Source organism: Bombina bombina, chromosome 12 (genome assembly GCF_027579735.1).
Source record: "Bombina bombina isolate aBomBom1 chromosome 12, aBomBom1.pri, whole genome shotgun sequence".
Lineage (NCBI taxonomy): Eukaryota > Metazoa > Chordata > Amphibia > Anura > Bombinatoridae > Bombina > Bombina bombina.
Window position 1 is genome coordinate 60,885,475 of NC_069510.1, and position 19,046 is coordinate 60,904,520.

Consider the following 19,046-nt stretch of genomic DNA (forward strand, 5'->3'; position numbering starts at 1 on the left):
ACATTTCTATTGTGATTATTTTATCCCTATTGTTTTTTATATACCCTCTGGTCTTATACTCATTTGCGATTTTGACTTGGGTGGTCCCTAATTCATTTGGAACATTTTTGGTTTTGTTTTTATGACTATGTAATAAAATTGTCTACCATTTTTATTGTGAGTAGTACTCATGTCAATTGTAACTAGTACTGGTTCCTGATATATACCTTAGCCTCTTGGCGCTCCTATATATCCACAATTGTATTTCTTCTCAGACCTATTAGGGGGTCTTCTTTATAGTGCAGCAGGTAAAGGTCTAGGCGCTGCCCGCTCCCCTATCCACCATAGTTCATTATTATTAACAAATTACCAAAACAATGTATAGTGAGGTAGTGAGTATACTGGGTTAAAACATAACTTTTGTTCTCATTTAATAAAGCAACAATTAAAACTTTAAAGGGGCAGCAAACTTACAAACTAATGTTATATAATTCTGCACATAGTGCAGAATTATATAACATTAGTTTACCGGCAGATTTTTACACTAAAGTATGGCAGAGAAATTTTATGTAAAAGGTCCTTTATCCAGAACGCCGCTCCTTGCTCTACTGAGCGGGTCTGGTTTTTCCACAGCGCATCGCGGCAACACTGTCTAGTCACAGTGTGCCCGGTCGCACCATTTAAAATGAATGTAGCTCGCTCCTGCTACTAGACCAGAGCGGGAGCGAGCTACATTCATTTTAATAGCGTGACTGGGGCACACTGTGACTAGACATTGTTTTCGCAATGCACTGTGGAAAAACCAGACCCGCTCAGTAGAGCAATACTTTAGTGTATAAATCTGCCGTTAAGCGTATGTTATATAATTCTTCACTATGTGCAGAATTATATAACATTAGTTTGTAAATGTACTGCCCCTTTAAAACTGGTATATAACCAAACTAGGATTCCAAAAGGTACGGTCAGCACAGCAGATAAGTGCACGGGAGACAGGGATGAACTGCTAAATCCCTTTAAACATCAAAAAGTACAATAAGTCCTCAGCACTATGTAGTAAAATTCTTTATTGTGGACACTTAAAATCCAGCAACGTTTCGGGGATTAACCCCTTAGTCATGCTATCATGACTAAGGGGTTAATCCCCGAAACGTTGCTGGATTTTAAGTGTCTACAATAAAGAATTTTACTGCATAGTGCTGGGGACTTATTGTACTCTTTGATATAACCAAACTAGACAGTCAGATTTCAAACATCCATCAAATCAAGTACAATAACGTATGAAATAACATATCAGCACATAAAGGCCATTGATAAAGATTGCTGTGGGACACGTCGGGTGTTTCTGGTTCAGTCTTATCTCTGGCCATGGGCTAATAATTTGTTTAAATACTGTACTAATATTGTTGCATAATATTTTAATAGGTGTTTGGCAAACAGACTAGTGTGGGGATACTCAGCATTTTTAAATAATTGGTGTGGGGTACCATGAGAGCATAGAAAGTGGGCAATCCCTTTTGCTCCACTCATGGAGATTTGATAGTCTCACATAGTTTCCTTAGGGTTGTTTTTTTACTCATGGCACACACATGAATGGGCATTTTTTATGTGCTGATATGTTATATCATACATCAGGGCTCAACAAACCCAGGGAGCCACTGGCTCCTAGAATTTTACCCCTGGCTCGTAACTTTTTGGGTTATTCTCCATATATCTATATACAATTACCAGTGTTTGGCCCCTAAAAGAATGTCTGGCTCCTAAATATTCTTACTGGCTCCTAATTTTTAAATTGATTTGTCGAGCATTATACATTATTGAACTTATTTGGCGTTTGAGATCTGACTGACCAGTTTGGCTATATGCCAGTTTTAAAGTTTTAAGCGGTTTTACCTTTGTTGCTTTATTAAATAAGAATAAAAGTTATGTTTTAACCAAATATACTCACTACCTTATGACTCTCGCAAGTGTGCTAAGGATATGCTTCTTTTCTTTTCTGTTTTTTTTTTTTGTTCAGTACAATTTGGCATCCTGTGTGATTGAGGTATCTCAGTACAGTAATTATATTATTATTATTTTTTTTTCCACTGAGATCCTGTGGACAATTTCTCTATCTCTTTCTCTCTCTCTCCCTCTCTCTGTATCTCTCCCCTCAACTCCATGACCAAATTTCAGGTGCCTGCTGTACACTTCTTGCTTGCCCTGTACCCCAATAAGAAATTGAAATTCACAGCTGAATGTAGTTTACTTATTTCTCCAACATTGGTGTGTCCGGTCCACGGCGTCATCCATTACTTGTGGGATATTCTCCTCCCCCACAGGGAAAGGCAAGGAGAGCACACAGCAAGAGCTGTCCATATAGTCCCTCCCAGGCTCCGCCCCCCCAGTCATTCTCCTTGCCGCTCTGAACAAGTAGCATCTCCTCGGGGATGGTGAGGAGTTTGTGGTGTTTAGCTGTAGTTTTTTATTCTTCTATCAAGAGTTTGTTATTTTAAAATAGTGCTGGTATGTACTATTTACTCTGAAACAGAAAGAGATGAAGAGTTCTGTTTAAAAGAGGATTATGATTTTAGCAGACAGTAACTTAAATCAGTTGCTGTTCCCACACAGGACTGTTGAGATGAGAGAACTTCAGTTGGGGGGAACAGTTTGCAGACTTTTCTGCTCAAGGTATGACTAGCCATTTTTCTAACAAGACTGTGTAATGCTGGAAGGCTGTCATTTTCCCTCATGGGGATTGGTAAGCCATTTTCTTAGTCTCAAACAGAATAAAGGGCTTATTATGGGCTATAAACTGGTAGACACTCTTAAGGGCTAAATCGATTGCTTTATTTAAGTATTATATGCAGTTTGAAGTTGAATTTCACACTTTATAACATTGGGGAACGTTTTTTAGCACCAGGCACTTGTTAAGACACCTTCCCAGTCAGGAAGGGCCTTTCTCTGTAGTAGGCAGAGCCTCATTTTCGCGCCATTACTGTGCAGTTACTTTTGAGTACAGTACATGCAGCTGCATGTGTGTGGGTCTGGAATCCACTAAAAACGTTCCTAGAAGGCTTCATTTGATATCATATACCCCCCTGGGATTGGTGAAGTCGCAGCAAAGGCTGTAGCTGGGACTGTAAGGGGGTTAAAATTAAAAACGGCTCCGGTTTCCACATTTTAAGGGTTAACAGCTTGAAAATTGGGGTGCAATACTTTGAATGCATTAAGACACTGTGGTGAAAATTTGGTAAAGATTGGATAATTCCTTCATAGTTTTTCACATATTCAGTAATAAAGTGTGCCCTGTTTAACATTTAAAGAGACAGTAACGGTTTTGTTTTAAAACGGTTTTTGTGCTTTATTAACCAGTTTAAGGGGCCCATTTATCAAAGGGCTTGCGGACCTGATCCGACACTGCGGATCAGGTCCGCAAGACCTCGCTAAATGCGGAGAGCAATACGCTCTCCACATTTAACATTGAACCAGCAGCTCACAAGAGCTGCTGGTGCAACGCCGCCCCCTGCTGACTCGCGGCCAATCGGCCGCCAGCAGGGAGCTGTCAATCAACCCGATCGTATTCGATCGGGTTGATTTCCGGCGGTTCCTGTCCGCCTGCTCAGAGCAGGCGGACAGGGTTATGAAGCAGCGGTCTTTAGACCGCTGCTTCATAACTTGTGTTTCTGGCGAGTCTGAAGACTCGCCAGAAACACGGCCCTTCAAGCTCCATACGGAGCTTGATAAATGGGCCTGATAGCCTGTTTAACATGTCTGTACCTTCAGATAGATCATGTTCTGTATGTATGGTAGCCAATGTGATTCCCCCTTCAAATATGTGTGATAATTGTGCCATAGCGTCCAAACAAAGTAAGGACAGTACTGTCACAAATTGTAAAGTTGCCCAGGATGATTCCTCAGATGAAGGAAGTAGACATAGTTCTACATCATCTCCTTCTGTGTCTATACCAGTTATGCCCGCGCAGGCGAACCCTAGTACTTCTAGCGCGCCAATGCTTGTTACTATGCAGCAATTGACGGCAGTAATGGATAACTCCATAGCTAATATTTTATCCAAAATGCCAGCATTTCAGAGAAAGCGCGATTCCTCTGTTTTAAACACTGTAGAGCAGGAGGGCGCTGATGATAATTTTTCTGTCATACCCTCACACCAATCTGAAGTGGCAGTGAGGGAGGGTTTGTCAGATGGGGAAATTTCTGATACAGGAAGAATTTCTCAGCAGGCAGAACCTGATGTTGTGACATTTAAATCTAAATTAGAGCATCTCCGCGCATTACTTAAGGAGGTGCTATCTACTCTGGATGATTGTGACAATCTGGTCAACCCAGAAAAATTGTGCAAGATGGACAAGTTCCTTGAGGTCCCGGTGCACCCTGATGCTTTTCCGATACCTAAACGGGTGGCGGACATAGTGAATAAGGAGTGGGAGAAGCCAGGCATACCTTTTGTCCCTCCTCCTATATTTAAGAAATTGTTCCCTATGGTCGACCCCAGGAAGGACACATGGCAAACAGTCCCTAAGGTCGAGGGGGCGGTTTCTACTCTAGCCAAGCGCACAACCATTCCTATTGAGGACAATTGTGCTTTCAAAGATCCTATGGATAAAAAATTGGAGGGTTTGCTTAAAAAGATTTTTGTACAGCAAGGTTACCTCCTTTAACCTATTTTGTGCATTATTCCTGTCACTACAGCGGCGTGGTTCTAGTTCGAGGAACTGGAAAAGTCGCTCAGTAGGGAGACTCCGTATGAGGAAGTCATGGACAGAATTCACGCACTTAAGTTAGCTAATTCCTTTATTTTAGACACCGCTTTGCAGTTAGCGAGGTTAGCGGCGAAAAATTCAGGGTTTACAATTGGGGCGCGTAGAGCGCTCTGGCTAAAGTCTTGGTCGGCGGATGTATCTTCCAAGACAAAATTGCTTAATACCCCTTTCAAAGGTAAGACCCTTTTTGGGCCAGAATTGAAAGAGATTATTTCAGACATCACTGAGGGAAAGGGCCATGCCCTCCCACAAGATAAACCTTTCAAGGCTAAGAATAAGTCCAATTTTTGTTCCATTCGCAATTTCAGGAACGGACCGGCTTCCAACTCGGCAGCCTCTAGACAAGAGGGTAACGCTTCCCAGACTAAACCAGCTTGGAAATCAATGCAAGGCTGGAACAAGGGTAAACAGGCCAAGAAGCCTGCTGCTGCTACCAAAACAGCATGAAGGGGTAGCCCCCGATCCGGGACCGGATCTAGTAGGGGGCAGACTCTCTCTCTCTTTGCTCAGGCTTAGGCAAGAGATGTTCAGGATCCCTGGACACTAGAAATAGTCTCTCAGGGTTTTCTTCTGGAGTTCAAGGAACTACCCTCAAGGGGAAGGTTCCACATGTCTAACTTATCTTCAAACCAAATAAAGAGACAGGCATTCTTACATTGTGTAGAAGACCTGTTAAAGATGGGAGTGATACACCCAGTTCCAACTGTGGAACAAGGTCGGGGGTTTTACTCAAATCTGTTTAGTTCCCAAAAAAGAGGGAATTTTCAGACCAATTCTGGATTTAAAAATTCTAAACAAATTTCTCAGAGTTCCATCGTTCAAATGGAAGCCATTCGAACAATTTTATCTACAATCCAGGAGGGTCAATTTATGACTACCGTGGATTTAAAGGATGCGTATCTACATATTCCTATCCACAAAGATCATCCAAGGATTTTCACAAAGGTGCTAGGGTCCCTTCTAGAGGTTCTAAGACCAAGGGGTATTGCAGTGGCACCTTATCTGGACGACATTCTAATCCAAACGTCGTCTCTTTCCAAAGCAAAGGCTCATACAGACATTGTTCTAGCCTTTCTCATATCTCACGGGTGGAAGGTGAACGTAGAAAAGAGTTACCTGTCTCCGTCGACAAGAGTTCCCTTCTTGGGAACGATAATAGATTCTTTAAAAATGAAGATCTTCCTGACAAAAGTCAGAAAGTCAAAGCTTCTAAAGCTTGTCAAGTTCTTCACTCTATTCTGCAGCCTTCCATAGCTCAGTGCATGGTAGTAGTAGGGTTGATGGTTGCAGCAATGGACATAGTTCCTTTTGCTCAAATTCATCTAAGACCATTACAACTGTGCATGCTCAAGCAGTGGAATGGGGACTATACAGACTTGTCTCCAAAGATTCAAGTAGACCAGATGACCAGAGACTCACTCCGTTGGTGGTTGTCACAGGATCACCTGTCTCAGGGAATGAGTTTCCGCAGACCAGAGTGGGTCATTGTCATGACCGACGCCAGTCTATTAGGCTGGGGCGCGGTCTGGGATTCCCTGAAAGCTCAGGGTCTATGGTCTCGGGAAGAGTCTCTTCTCCCGATAAACATCCTGGAACTGAGAGCGATATTCAATGCTCTCCGGGCTTGGCCTCAACTAGCGAAGGCCGGATTCATAAGATTCCAGTCAGACAACATGACGACTGTAGCTTACATCAACCATCAGGGAGGAACAAAGAGTTCCTTGGCGATGAGAGAGGTATCCAAGATCATCAAATGGGCAGAAGAACTCCTGCCATCTATCTGCAATTCACATCCCAGGAGTAGACAACTGGGAGGCGGATTATCTGAGTCGTCAGACTTTCCATCCGGGGGAGTGGGAACTCCACCCGGAGGTTTTTGCCCAGTTGACTCAATTATGGGACATTCCAGACATGGATCTGATGGCGTCTCGTCAGAACTTCAAGGTTCCTTGCTACGGGTCCAGATCCAGGGATCCCAAGGCGACTCTAGTGGATGCATTAGTGACGCCTTGGTCGTTCAACCTAGCTTATGCATTTCCACCGTTCCCTCTCCTTCCCAGGCTTGTAGCCAGGATCAAACAGGAGAAGGCCTCAGTGATTCTGATAGCTCCTGCGTGGCCACGCAGGACTTGGTATGCAGACCTGGTGAATATGTCATCGGCTCCACCATGGAAGCTACCTTTGAGTCAGGATCTTCTAGTGCAAGGTCCATTCGAACATCCAAATCTAGTTTCTCTCCAGCTGACTGCTTGGAAATTGAACGCTTGATTTTATCCAAGCGCGGGTTTTCAGATTCAGGGATAGATACTCTGGTCCAAGCCAGAAAACCTGTGACTAGAAGGATTTACCATAAAATATGGAAAGGATATATCTGTTGGTGTGAATCCAAGGGATTCTCATGGATTAATATTCCCAGGATCCTCTCCTTTCTAACAAGAAGGTTTGGATAAGGGATTGTCAGCGAGTTCTCTAAGGACAGAGATCTGCTTTATCTGTCTTGTTACACAGACGACTGGCAGCTGTGCCAGATGTACAAGCTTTTGTACAGGCTTTGGTCAGAATCAAACCTGTTTACAGACCTTTGACTCCTCCCTGGAGTCTAAATTTAGTTTTTTCAGTTCTTCAAGGGGTTCCATTTGAACCCTTACATTCCATAGATATCAAGTTACTATCTTGGTTTTGGTTGCTATTTCTTCTGCTAGAAGAGTTTCTGAACTATCTGCTTTGCAGTGTGATCCACCCTATCTGGTGTTCCATTCAGATAAGGTTGTTTTGCGTACCAAGCCTGGTTTTCTTCCAAAAGTTGTTTCCAACAAGAATATTAACCAGGAAATAGTTGTCCCTTCTTTGTGTCCGAATCCAGTTTCAAAGAAGGAACATTTGTTACACCATTTAGATGTAGTCCGTGCTTTAAAGTTCTATTTAGAAGCAACAAAGGATTTCAGACAAAACTTCTTTTTTGTTTGTCGTTTATTCTGGTAAGAGGAGAGGACAAAAAGCTACTGCTACCTCTCTTTCTTTCTGGCTGAAAAGCATTATCCGATTGGCTTATGAGACTGCCGGACGGCAGCCTCCTGAACGAATCACAGCTCACTCTACTAGGGCTGTGGCTTCCACATGGGCCTTCAAGAACGAGGCTTCTGTTGATCAGATATGTGAGGCAGCAACTTGGTCTTCTCTGCACACTTTTGCCAAATTCTACAAATTTGATACTTTTTGCTTCTTCGGAGGCTATTTTTGGGAGAAAGGTTTTGCAAGCCGTGGTGCCTTCTGTTTAGGTAACCTGATTTGCTCCCTCCCTTCATCCGTGTCCTAAAGCTTTGGTATTGGTTCCCACAAGTAATGGATGACGCCGTGGACCGGACACACCAATGTTGGAGAAAACAGAATTTATGCTTACCTGATAAATTACTTTCTCCAACGGTGTGTCCGGTCCACGGCCCGCCCTGTTTTTTTAATCAGGTTTGAAAAATTTCTCTCTCTATACACTACAGTCACCACGGCACCCTATAGTTTCTCCTTTTTTTCTCCTAACCGTCGAATGACTGGGGGGGCGGAGCCTGGGAGGGACTATATGGACAGCTCTTGCTGTGTGCTCTCCTTGCCTTTCCCTGTGGGGGAGGAGAATATCCCACAAGTAATGGATGACGCCGTGGACCGCCGTGGACCGGACACACAGAATGCAAACACAACACACACAAACACATGCAGAATGCAAACATAACACACACATGCAGGCAGAATGCAAACACAACACACACACACAGGCAGAATGCAAACACAACACACACATGCAGAATGCAAACATAACACACGCACACAGGCAGAATGCAAACACAACACACACACACAGGCAGAATGCAAACACAACACACACACACATGCAGAATGCAAACACAACACACACACACACACAGGCAGAATGCAAACACAACACACACACACAGGCAGAATGCAAACACAACACACACACACAGGCAGAATGCAAACACAACACACACATGCAGAATGCAAACATAACACACGCACACAGGCAGAATGCAAACACAACACACACACGCACACAGGCAGAATGCAAACATAACACACGCACACAGGCAGAATGCAAACACAACACACACAAACACATGCAGAATGCAAACACAACACACACATGCAGAATGCAAACATAACACACGCACACATGCAGAATGCAAACATAACACACGCACACATGCAGAATGCAAACATAACACACGCACACATGCAGAATGCAAACACAACACACGCACACATGCAGAATGCAAACATAACACACGCACACAGGCGGGGCATGGAAGCTATCAGCCTGTGGCACTGCTGAGGTGTTATGGAAGACCAGGATGCTTCAATAGTGGCCTTCAGCTCTTCTGCATTGTTCGGTCTCATGTCTCTCATCTTTCTCTTGGCAATGCCCCATAGATTCTCTATGGGGTTTGGGTCAGGCGAGTTTGCTGGCCAATGCAGAATGCAAACACAACACGCACACAGGCAGAATGCAAACACAACACGCACACAGGCAGAATGCAAACACAACACGCACACAGGCAGAATGCAAACACAACACGCACACAGGCAGAATGCAAACACAACACGCACACAGGCAGAATGCAAACACAACACAGACATGCAGAATGCAAACACAACACACATGCACACAGGCAGAATGCAAACACAACACACACACACACACAGGCAGAATGCAAACACAACACACACACACACACAGGCAGAATGAAAACACAACACAGACATGCAGAATGCACACAGGCAGAATGCAAACACAACACACACACACACACAGGCAGAATGCAAACACAACACAGACATGCAGAATGCAAACACAACACACATGCACACAGGCAGAATGCAAACACAACACACACACACACACAGGCAGAATGAAAACACAACACAGACATGCAGAATGCAAACACAACACACATGCACACAGGCAGAATGCAAACACAACACACACACACGCACACAGGCAGAATGCAAACACAACACACACACACACACAGGCAGAATGAAAACACAACACAGACATGCAGAATGCAAACACAACACACATGCACACAGGCAGAATGAAAACACAACACAGACATGCAGAATGCAAACACAACACACACACGCACACAGGCAGAATGAAAACACAACACACACACACACACAGGCAGAATGCAAACACAACACGCACACACAGGCAGAATGCAAACACAACACACACACACAGGCAGAATGCAAACACAACACACACACACACAGGCAGAATGCAAACACAACACACACACACGCACACAGGCAGAATGCAAACACACACACACAGGCAGAATGCAAACACAACACACACACAGGCAGAATGCAAACACAACACACACACAGGCAGAATGCAAACACAACACACACAGGCAGAATGCAAACACAACACACACACAGGCAGAATGCAAACACAACACACACACACACAGGCAGAATGCAAACACAACACACACAAACACATGCAGAATGCAAACATAACACACGCACACAGGCAGAATGCAAACACAACACACACAAACACATGCAGAATGCAAACATAACACACGCACACATGCAGAATGCAAACATAACACACGCACACATGCAGAATGCAAACATAACACACGCACACAGGCAGAATGCAAACACAACACACACAAACACATGCAGAATGCAAACATAACACACACATGCAGGCAGAATGCAAACACAACACACACACACAGGCAGAATGCAAACACAACACACACATGCAGAATGCAAACATAACACACGCACACAGGCAGAATGCAAACACAACACACACACGCACACAGGCAGAATGCAAACACAACACACACAAACACATGCAGAATGCAAACACAACACACACATGCAGAATGCAAACATAACACACGCACACATGCAGAATGCAAACATAACACACGCACACATGCAGAATGCAAACATAACACACGCACACATGCAGAATGCAAACACAACACACGCACACATGCAGAATGCAAACATAACACACGCACACAGGCGGGGCATGGAAGCTATCAGCCTGTGGCACTGCTGAGGTGTTATGGAAGACCAGGATGCTTCAATAGTGGCCTTCAGCTCTTCTGCATTGTTCGGTCTCATGTCTCTCATCTTTCTCTTGGCAATGCCCCATAGATTCTCTATGGGGTTTGGGTCAGGCGAGTTTGCTGGCCAATGCAGAATGCAAACACAACACGCACACAGGCAGAATGCAAACACAACACGCACACAGGCAGAATGCAAACACAACACACATGCACACAGGCAGAATGCAAACACAACACACACACACACACAGGCAGAATGCAAACACAACACACACACACACACACACAGGCAGAATGAAAACACAACACAGACATGCAGAATGCAAACACAACACACATGCACACAGGCAGAATGCAAACACAACACACACACACACACACAGGCAGAATGCAAACACAACACAGACATGCAGAATGCAAACACAACACACATGCACACAGGCAGAATGCAAACACAACACACACACACGCACACAGGCAGAATGCAAACACAACACACACACACACACAGGCAGAATGAAAACACAACACAGACATGCAGAATGCAAACACAACACACATGCACACAGGCAGAATGAAAACACAACACAGACATGCAGAATGCAAACACAACACACACACGCACACAGGCAGAATGAAAACACAACACACACACACACACAGGCAGAATGCAAACACAACACGCACACACAGGCAGAATGCAAACACAACACACACACACAGGCAGAATGCAAACACAACACACACACACACAGGCAGAATGCAAACACAACACACACACACGCACACAGGCAGAATGCAAACACACACACACAGGCAGAATGCAAACACAACACACACACAGGCAGAATGCAAACACAACACACACACAGGCAGAATGCAAACACAACACACACAGGCAGAATGCAAACACAACACACACACAGGCAGAATGCAAACACAACACACACACACACAGGCAGAATGCAAACACAACACACACAAACACATGCAGAATGCAAACATAACACACGCACACAGGCAGAATGCAAACACAACACACACAAACACATGCAGAATGCAAACATAACACACGCACACATGCAGAATGCAAACATAACACACGCACACATGCAGAATGCAAACATAACACACGCACACAGGCAGAATGCAAACACAACACACACAAACACATGCAGAATGCAAACATAACACACACATGCAGGCAGAATGCAAACACAACACACACACACAGGCAGAATGCAAACACAACACACACATGCAGAATGCAAACATAACACACGCACACAGGCAGAATGCAAACACAACACACACACGCACACAGGCAGAATGCAAACACAACACACACAAACACATGCAGAATGCAAACACAACACACACATGCAGAATGCAAACATAACACACGCACACATGCAGAATGCAAACATAACACACGCACACATGCAGAATGCAAACATAACACACGCACACATGCAGAATGCAAACACAACACACGCACACATGCAGAATGCAAACATAACACACGCACACAGGCGGGGCATGGAAGCTATCAGCCTGTGGCACTGCTGAGGTGTTATGGAAGACCAGGATGCTTCAATAGTGGCCTTCAGCTCTTCTGCATTGTTCGGTCTCATGTCTCTCATCTTTCTCTTGGCAATGCCCCATAGATTCTCTATGGGGTTTGGGTCAGGCGAGTTTGCTGGCCAATGCAGAATGCAAACACAACACGCACACAGGCAGAATGCAAACACAACACGCACACAGGCAGAATGCAAACACAACACACATGCACACAGGCAGAATGCAAACACAACACACACACACACACAGGCAGAATGCAAACACAACACACACACACACACACACAGGCAGAATGAAAACACAACACAGACATGCAGAATGCAAACACAACACACATGCACACAGGCAGAATGCAAACACAACACACACACACACACACAGGCAGAATGCAAACACAACACAGACATGCAGAATGCAAACACAACACACATGCACACAGGCAGAATGCAAACACAACACACACACACACACAGGCAGAATGAAAACACAACACAGACATGCAGAATGCAAACACAACACACATGCACACAGGCAGAATGCAAACACAACACACACACACGCACACAGGCAGAATGCAAACACAACACACACACACACACAGGCAGAATGAAAACACAACACAGACATGCAGAATGCAAACACAACACACATGCACACAGGCAGAATGAAAACACAACACAGACATGCAGAATGCAAACACAACACACACACGCACACAGGCAGAATGAAAACACAACACACACACAGGCAGAATGCAAACACAACACGCACACACAGGCAGAATGCAAACACAACACACACACACAGGCAGAATGCAAACACAACACACACACACAGGCAGAATGCAAACACAACACACACACACACACAGGCAGAATGCAAACACAACACACACACACACAGGCAGAATGCAAACACAACACACACACACGCACACAGGCAGAATGCAAACACACACACACACACAGGCAGAATGCAAACACAACACACACACAGGCAGAATGCAAACACAACACACACACAGGCAGAATGCAAACACAACACACACACAGGCAGAATGCAAACACAACACACACAGGCAGAATGCAAACACAACACACACACAGGCAGAATGCAAACACAACACACACACACACAGGCAGAATGCAAACACAACACACACACACGCACACAGGCAGAATGCAAACACAACACGCACACAGGCAGAATGCAAACACAACACGCACACAGGCAGAATGCAAACACAACACGCACACAGGCAGAATGCAAACACAACACACACATGCAGAATGCAAACACAACACACGCACACAGGCAGAATGCAAACACAACACACGCACACAGGCAGAATGCAAATACAACACGCACACAGGCAGAATGCAAACACAACACACACAGGCAGAATGCAAACACAACACACACACACACACACAGGCAGAATGCAAACACAACACACACATGCAGAATGCAAACACAACACACACACACACACAGGCAGAATGCAAACACAACACACACACACAGGTAGAATGCAAACACAACAGACACACACACAGGCAGAATGCAAACACAACACACACACACAGGCAGAATGCAAACACAACACACACACACACACAGGTAGAATGCAAACACAACAGACACACACACAGGCAGAATGCAAACACAACACACACACACAGGCAGAATGCAAACACAACACACACACACACACAGGCAGAATGCAAACACAACACACACGCACAGGCAGAATGCAAACACAACACGCACACAGGCAGAATGCAAACACAACACGCACACAGGCAGAATGCAAACACAACACACACATGCAGAATGCAAACACAACACACACACACACACACAGGCAGAATGCAAACACAACACACACATGCAGAATGCAAACACAACACACACACACACACAGGCAGAATGCAAACACAACACACACACACACAGGTAGAATGCAAACACAACAGACACACACACAGGCAGAATGCAAACACAACACACACACACAGGCAGAATGCAAACACAACACACACACACACACAGGTAGAATGCAAACACAACAGACACACACACAGGCAGAATGCAAACACAACACACACACACAGGCAGAATGCAAACACAACACACACACACAGGCAGAATGCAAACACAACACACACACACACACAGGCAGAATGCAAACACAACACACACACACAGGCAGAATGCAAACACAACACACACGCACAGGCAGAATGCAAACGCAACACACACAGGCAGAATGCAAACACAACACACACACACACAGGCAGAATGCAAACACAACACACACAGACACAGGCAGAATGCAAACACAACACACACAGACACAGGCAGAATGCAAACACAACACACACAGACACAGGCAGAATGCAAACACAACACACACAGGCAGAATGCAAACACAACACACACAGGCAGAATGCAAACACAACACACACACACAAACAAACAAACAGCCACACTACACACACATGTATAATCTTCAACCGCATTACTTACTTGAAGCCGCTGGGAGCTCCAATGTCTGCCTTTGAGAACTTTTTCTTGCCTTTGCTGGTTTTGCTCTTGTTGCTGATCATAGATAGACCGCGGTGTTTTCCGGATGTCATATCTTGATTTTGGAGTACTGGCGAGTTTATGCTTGTGTTGGGGGATAGATGTGGGCTGGAACCTGCAGACATTATTGAATTATTCAATTTAGTTATCTCACACTTTACAAATTTACAGGAAAGTTGTAGCGCATGGCACTGCTTCTTATGATGTGTAAAATTGTTATCTTGATCGAACCATGTGGTTCATTTTTAGTTGCAGCTTTATATAATAGGTATAGGTACCACACGCTATTTGAGAGGGGAGTCTTGGTATGATTGGCCAGTGGATAGGTAAGTATTTATATATTCACTTTTAAAAGAGATTCATAATGGTGATCTATATATTTTGTTCATGGTGACGCATGAACATATAAATGAATATATTAATTATTATGATTGTAATTATTTATTTACACAATTATATATTTTATTTGAGTGTAAGATACATTATCACAATGTATACATTCTGGCCTATTGTCTAAAGAAGGAATGAATACCTCAAAACGTAAATTTTTGATTAGTAATAAAAATGTTACTTCTTTCATAAGATGGTGAGAGAGTCCACGAACCATCACATGTGGGATTAAAGTACAGTCCTATAGGAGGAGGCAAAACACCCCACATAGGGCCAGATTACGAGTGGAGCGCAAATTAACTCTTCCGCTTTAGCATTAATTGCGGAAGAAGTAAGATTTTTGAGCTCGTATCAGGAGTTGAAAGTAAACTGTTTTCACTCTTGCGCTAACCCAACACATTCACATTCCAATGTTCTGCACATATCAGAATATGTTCTTTTTATTCATAAATACATATTTCTACATGTATCCGATGGTTTTTTGATACAATATATATCTACACCAATATAAATTAGAAATTCATAGAACATATTCCCTATGTGCAGAACATTGGAATGTGAAATATTTACAGTAAATACATAGATAAACCTTTATTAAATATGAATATTGCATAAATATGCTTGTACATGTTTTTATATATTTAACTGCAAAGGGCTCCAATGCACTTATATATACGTCTATATATGTATACATATGTATTTATGTGAAAAAATGGTTTAAAGAAAGAGAAAGGCACGTACATAAACGTATGTGTAAAAAGACAGATATCAGCACTCTTTTACAAAAATGTGTATATTTATTTAATAGTGGAAATAAGAGTGAAATTACTTCAGGATTATCACTCCATACAGAAAGTGGGACACTAAACACACACTTAGAGGATGAAAAGATCCCACAAATTCACATACAATCAATAAAAAACATACATGTATAAAAATAATAAGTGACCGGTCACTAGCAGCAGCTCAGGTAAGCAAATGTATAATGTACATGTAAGTACAGAAAAGCACATATGAAGGATAGGACAGCTACAGCCATCTGACCCCTGTAACCCCTAGATAAAACCAAAGAGGTGTAACACAGGGCAGATATATCGGGGATCTAAGCTGCCTACACCTATAAAGTGCAAAGGTAAATACAAATAGCGGAGCACAATGATAAGTAAAACAGGCATGAAAATAGAGACGTGAGGCACTAAGTCCACTACACCCCTATTGGGCTCCTGATTATTGAAGAGTCAGTGCCGTTCTCCTACCTCCCTTGCTACATTCTCATCATTTAATGGGACATCCCAGTGTCTATTTAGGATGCTTCTCAGGGTTTCCCAGTGGCAATTAAATCTAGTCACAAGTCTAATATTGAATGCATCATCTCTTTTTTTAAGGAATAAAATGGTATCCTTTTTCTCCAACATTGGTGTGTCCGGTCCACGGCATCATCCATTACTTGTGGGAAATATTCTCCCCCACAGGGAAAGGCAAGGAGAGCACACAGCAAGAGCTGTCCATATAGCTCCCCCTTTGGCTCCGCCCCCCAGTCATTCTCCTTGCCGCTCTGAACAAGTAGCATCTCCACGGGGATGGCGAGGAGTTTGTGGTGTTAGTTGTAGTTTTTTATTTCTTCTATCAAGAGTTTGTTATTTTAAAATAGTGCTGGCTTGTACTATTTACTCTACAACAGAAAAGTGATGAAGATTTCTGTTTAAGAGGGCTATGATTTTAGCACAAGTAACTAAAATCCATTACTGTTACCACACAGGACTGTTGAAACCAGAGAACTTCAGTTGGGGGTAACAGCTTGCAGACTCATCTGCTTCAGGTATGACTAGTCTCCTTCTAACAACACAGGCTAATGCTAGATGACAGTCATTTTTCCCCTCAGGGAAAACGGTAAGCCATTTTTCTTTCACCCTAGCAAAAAAGATAACAGGCTTCCCCTTTTTTAATTTTATGCTGGTAGACACTGTTAGGGGCCAAATCGATTGGTTTTTATTACAATATCATGGCATTTGAAATGTTGTATAAGCTCATATACACTTGGGAACGTTTTTTATTGATCTGGCTTGTTTTAGACACCTAATTCTAGTCAGGAAGGCTCCTTCACTCTAGTGTACTGAGGGAGGAGGCCTCATTTTGGCAGTTGATTTCAGGCAGTGCATGCAGTCTCATGTGAGAGGGTCCTGTGGCTCAGAAAGTGACTCCAGAAGGCTTTTTTTCTGTGGATGGTTGACCCCTAAGGAAGGTAAAAAGCTACAGCAATGCTGTAGCAGGGATTGTGGTGTATAAAAACGGTTAAATCCAACAATTAGCTCCGGTTTGCTTGTTTTAAGAGCTAGAGTCTCCATATTTGCTGTGCAATACTTTATAAGCATTAAGCCACTGGGGTCCAAATTTCATAAAATTCGGATATTGCCTTCATAGTTTTTTGAACATTCAGAAATAAAGTGTGTCATTTTATTATTTAAAGAGACAGTAACGTTTTTGTTTAAAATCGTTTTTATTGCATTGTTTGCCTGCCTAAATCTGTTTAACATGTCTGGGCCATCAGATAACCTATGTTCTGTGTGTGTAGAGACAAATGTGGTTCCCCCTTCGAGTGTTTGTGATAATTGTGCCATAGCGTCCAAACAAAATAAGGACAGCTCTGTTACATTTCATAATGTTGCCCAAGATGATTTATCTAATGAAGGTAGTGGGGATAGTTCTACATCCTCTCCTTCTGTGTCTACACCAGCTTTGCCCGCGCAGGCGACACCTAGCGCGCCAGTGCTTATTTCTATGCAACAATTAACAGCAGTAGTGGATAATTCTATAGCAAATCTTTTATCCAAACTGCCAGCATTTCAGAGAAAGCGTGATTGTTCAGTTTTAAATACAGATAAAAAGGATGAACAATCAGACGCTGACGATGCCTTATCTATTTTACCCTCACATCAATCAGAATTGGCTGTGAGGGAAGGGCTGTCTGAGGGTGAAATTTCAGACTCAGGAAAAATTTCTCAACAGGCAGAACCTGATATAGTAGCATTTAAGTTTAGGATCTAGACAAATCAGAATAGAGGGCGCCACATAGTGCAGATCAGAAGGTAAATAATATAACATGCAAAGAGGACATAAGAATCCTACTCACAATAAGTAAAGCACAGATGTGCAAAACCAGCAATCCAGAACCACTCGTCGTCCGGTAGACCGATAGATGTTTATCACAAGGGTAGATCCTCGTCTCACCAGGGAGAGTCCAGGGATACTCAGGGATGTTTGAACAGAAGTCAGTCCACAATAAAGGAATCCAGCAATGACCAGTCTCACGCCTCAGGCAGCTGGAAGGGAGACTAGAGCAACTCCAAAAAAAAGGGAGGTCAACGGTTCAAAGGATAAAGAGGTCGGCAGCAAGTGAGGAGATGGTTAAATCTTAAAATTTATTTAAAATGATAAAAACAAAAGCAACGCGTTTCTCAGTGTAACACACTGTTTCATCAGGCTGTATCTGTATACAGCAAGGGTTCATCCTTCAACCAGCTACGTGTGTTATTACTGTCACTTCAGCGGCGTCCTTTTGGTTCGAGGAACTAGAAAGGTCGCTCCAGAAAGAGACTTCCTATGAAGAAGTCATGGACAGAATTCACGCATTAAAGTTAGC

At 43.3% G+C, this 19,046-nt stretch overlaps 1 protein-coding gene across 2 annotated transcripts in view; it reads right to left on the minus strand.

Annotated features, from left to right (window-relative positions):
* WAS (WASP actin nucleation promoting factor) overlaps positions 1–19,046 on the minus strand; it is a 267,895-nt gene that overhangs the window by 6,713 nt on the left and 242,136 nt on the right. For both annotated transcript variants that reach the window (XM_053696153.1, XM_053696154.1), the window contains one exon: positions 14,960–15,131. In XM_053696153.1, the coding sequence (XP_053552128.1) occupies positions 14,960–15,131 (172 nt within the window). The remainder of the gene's footprint in view (positions 1–14,959; positions 15,132–19,046) is intronic.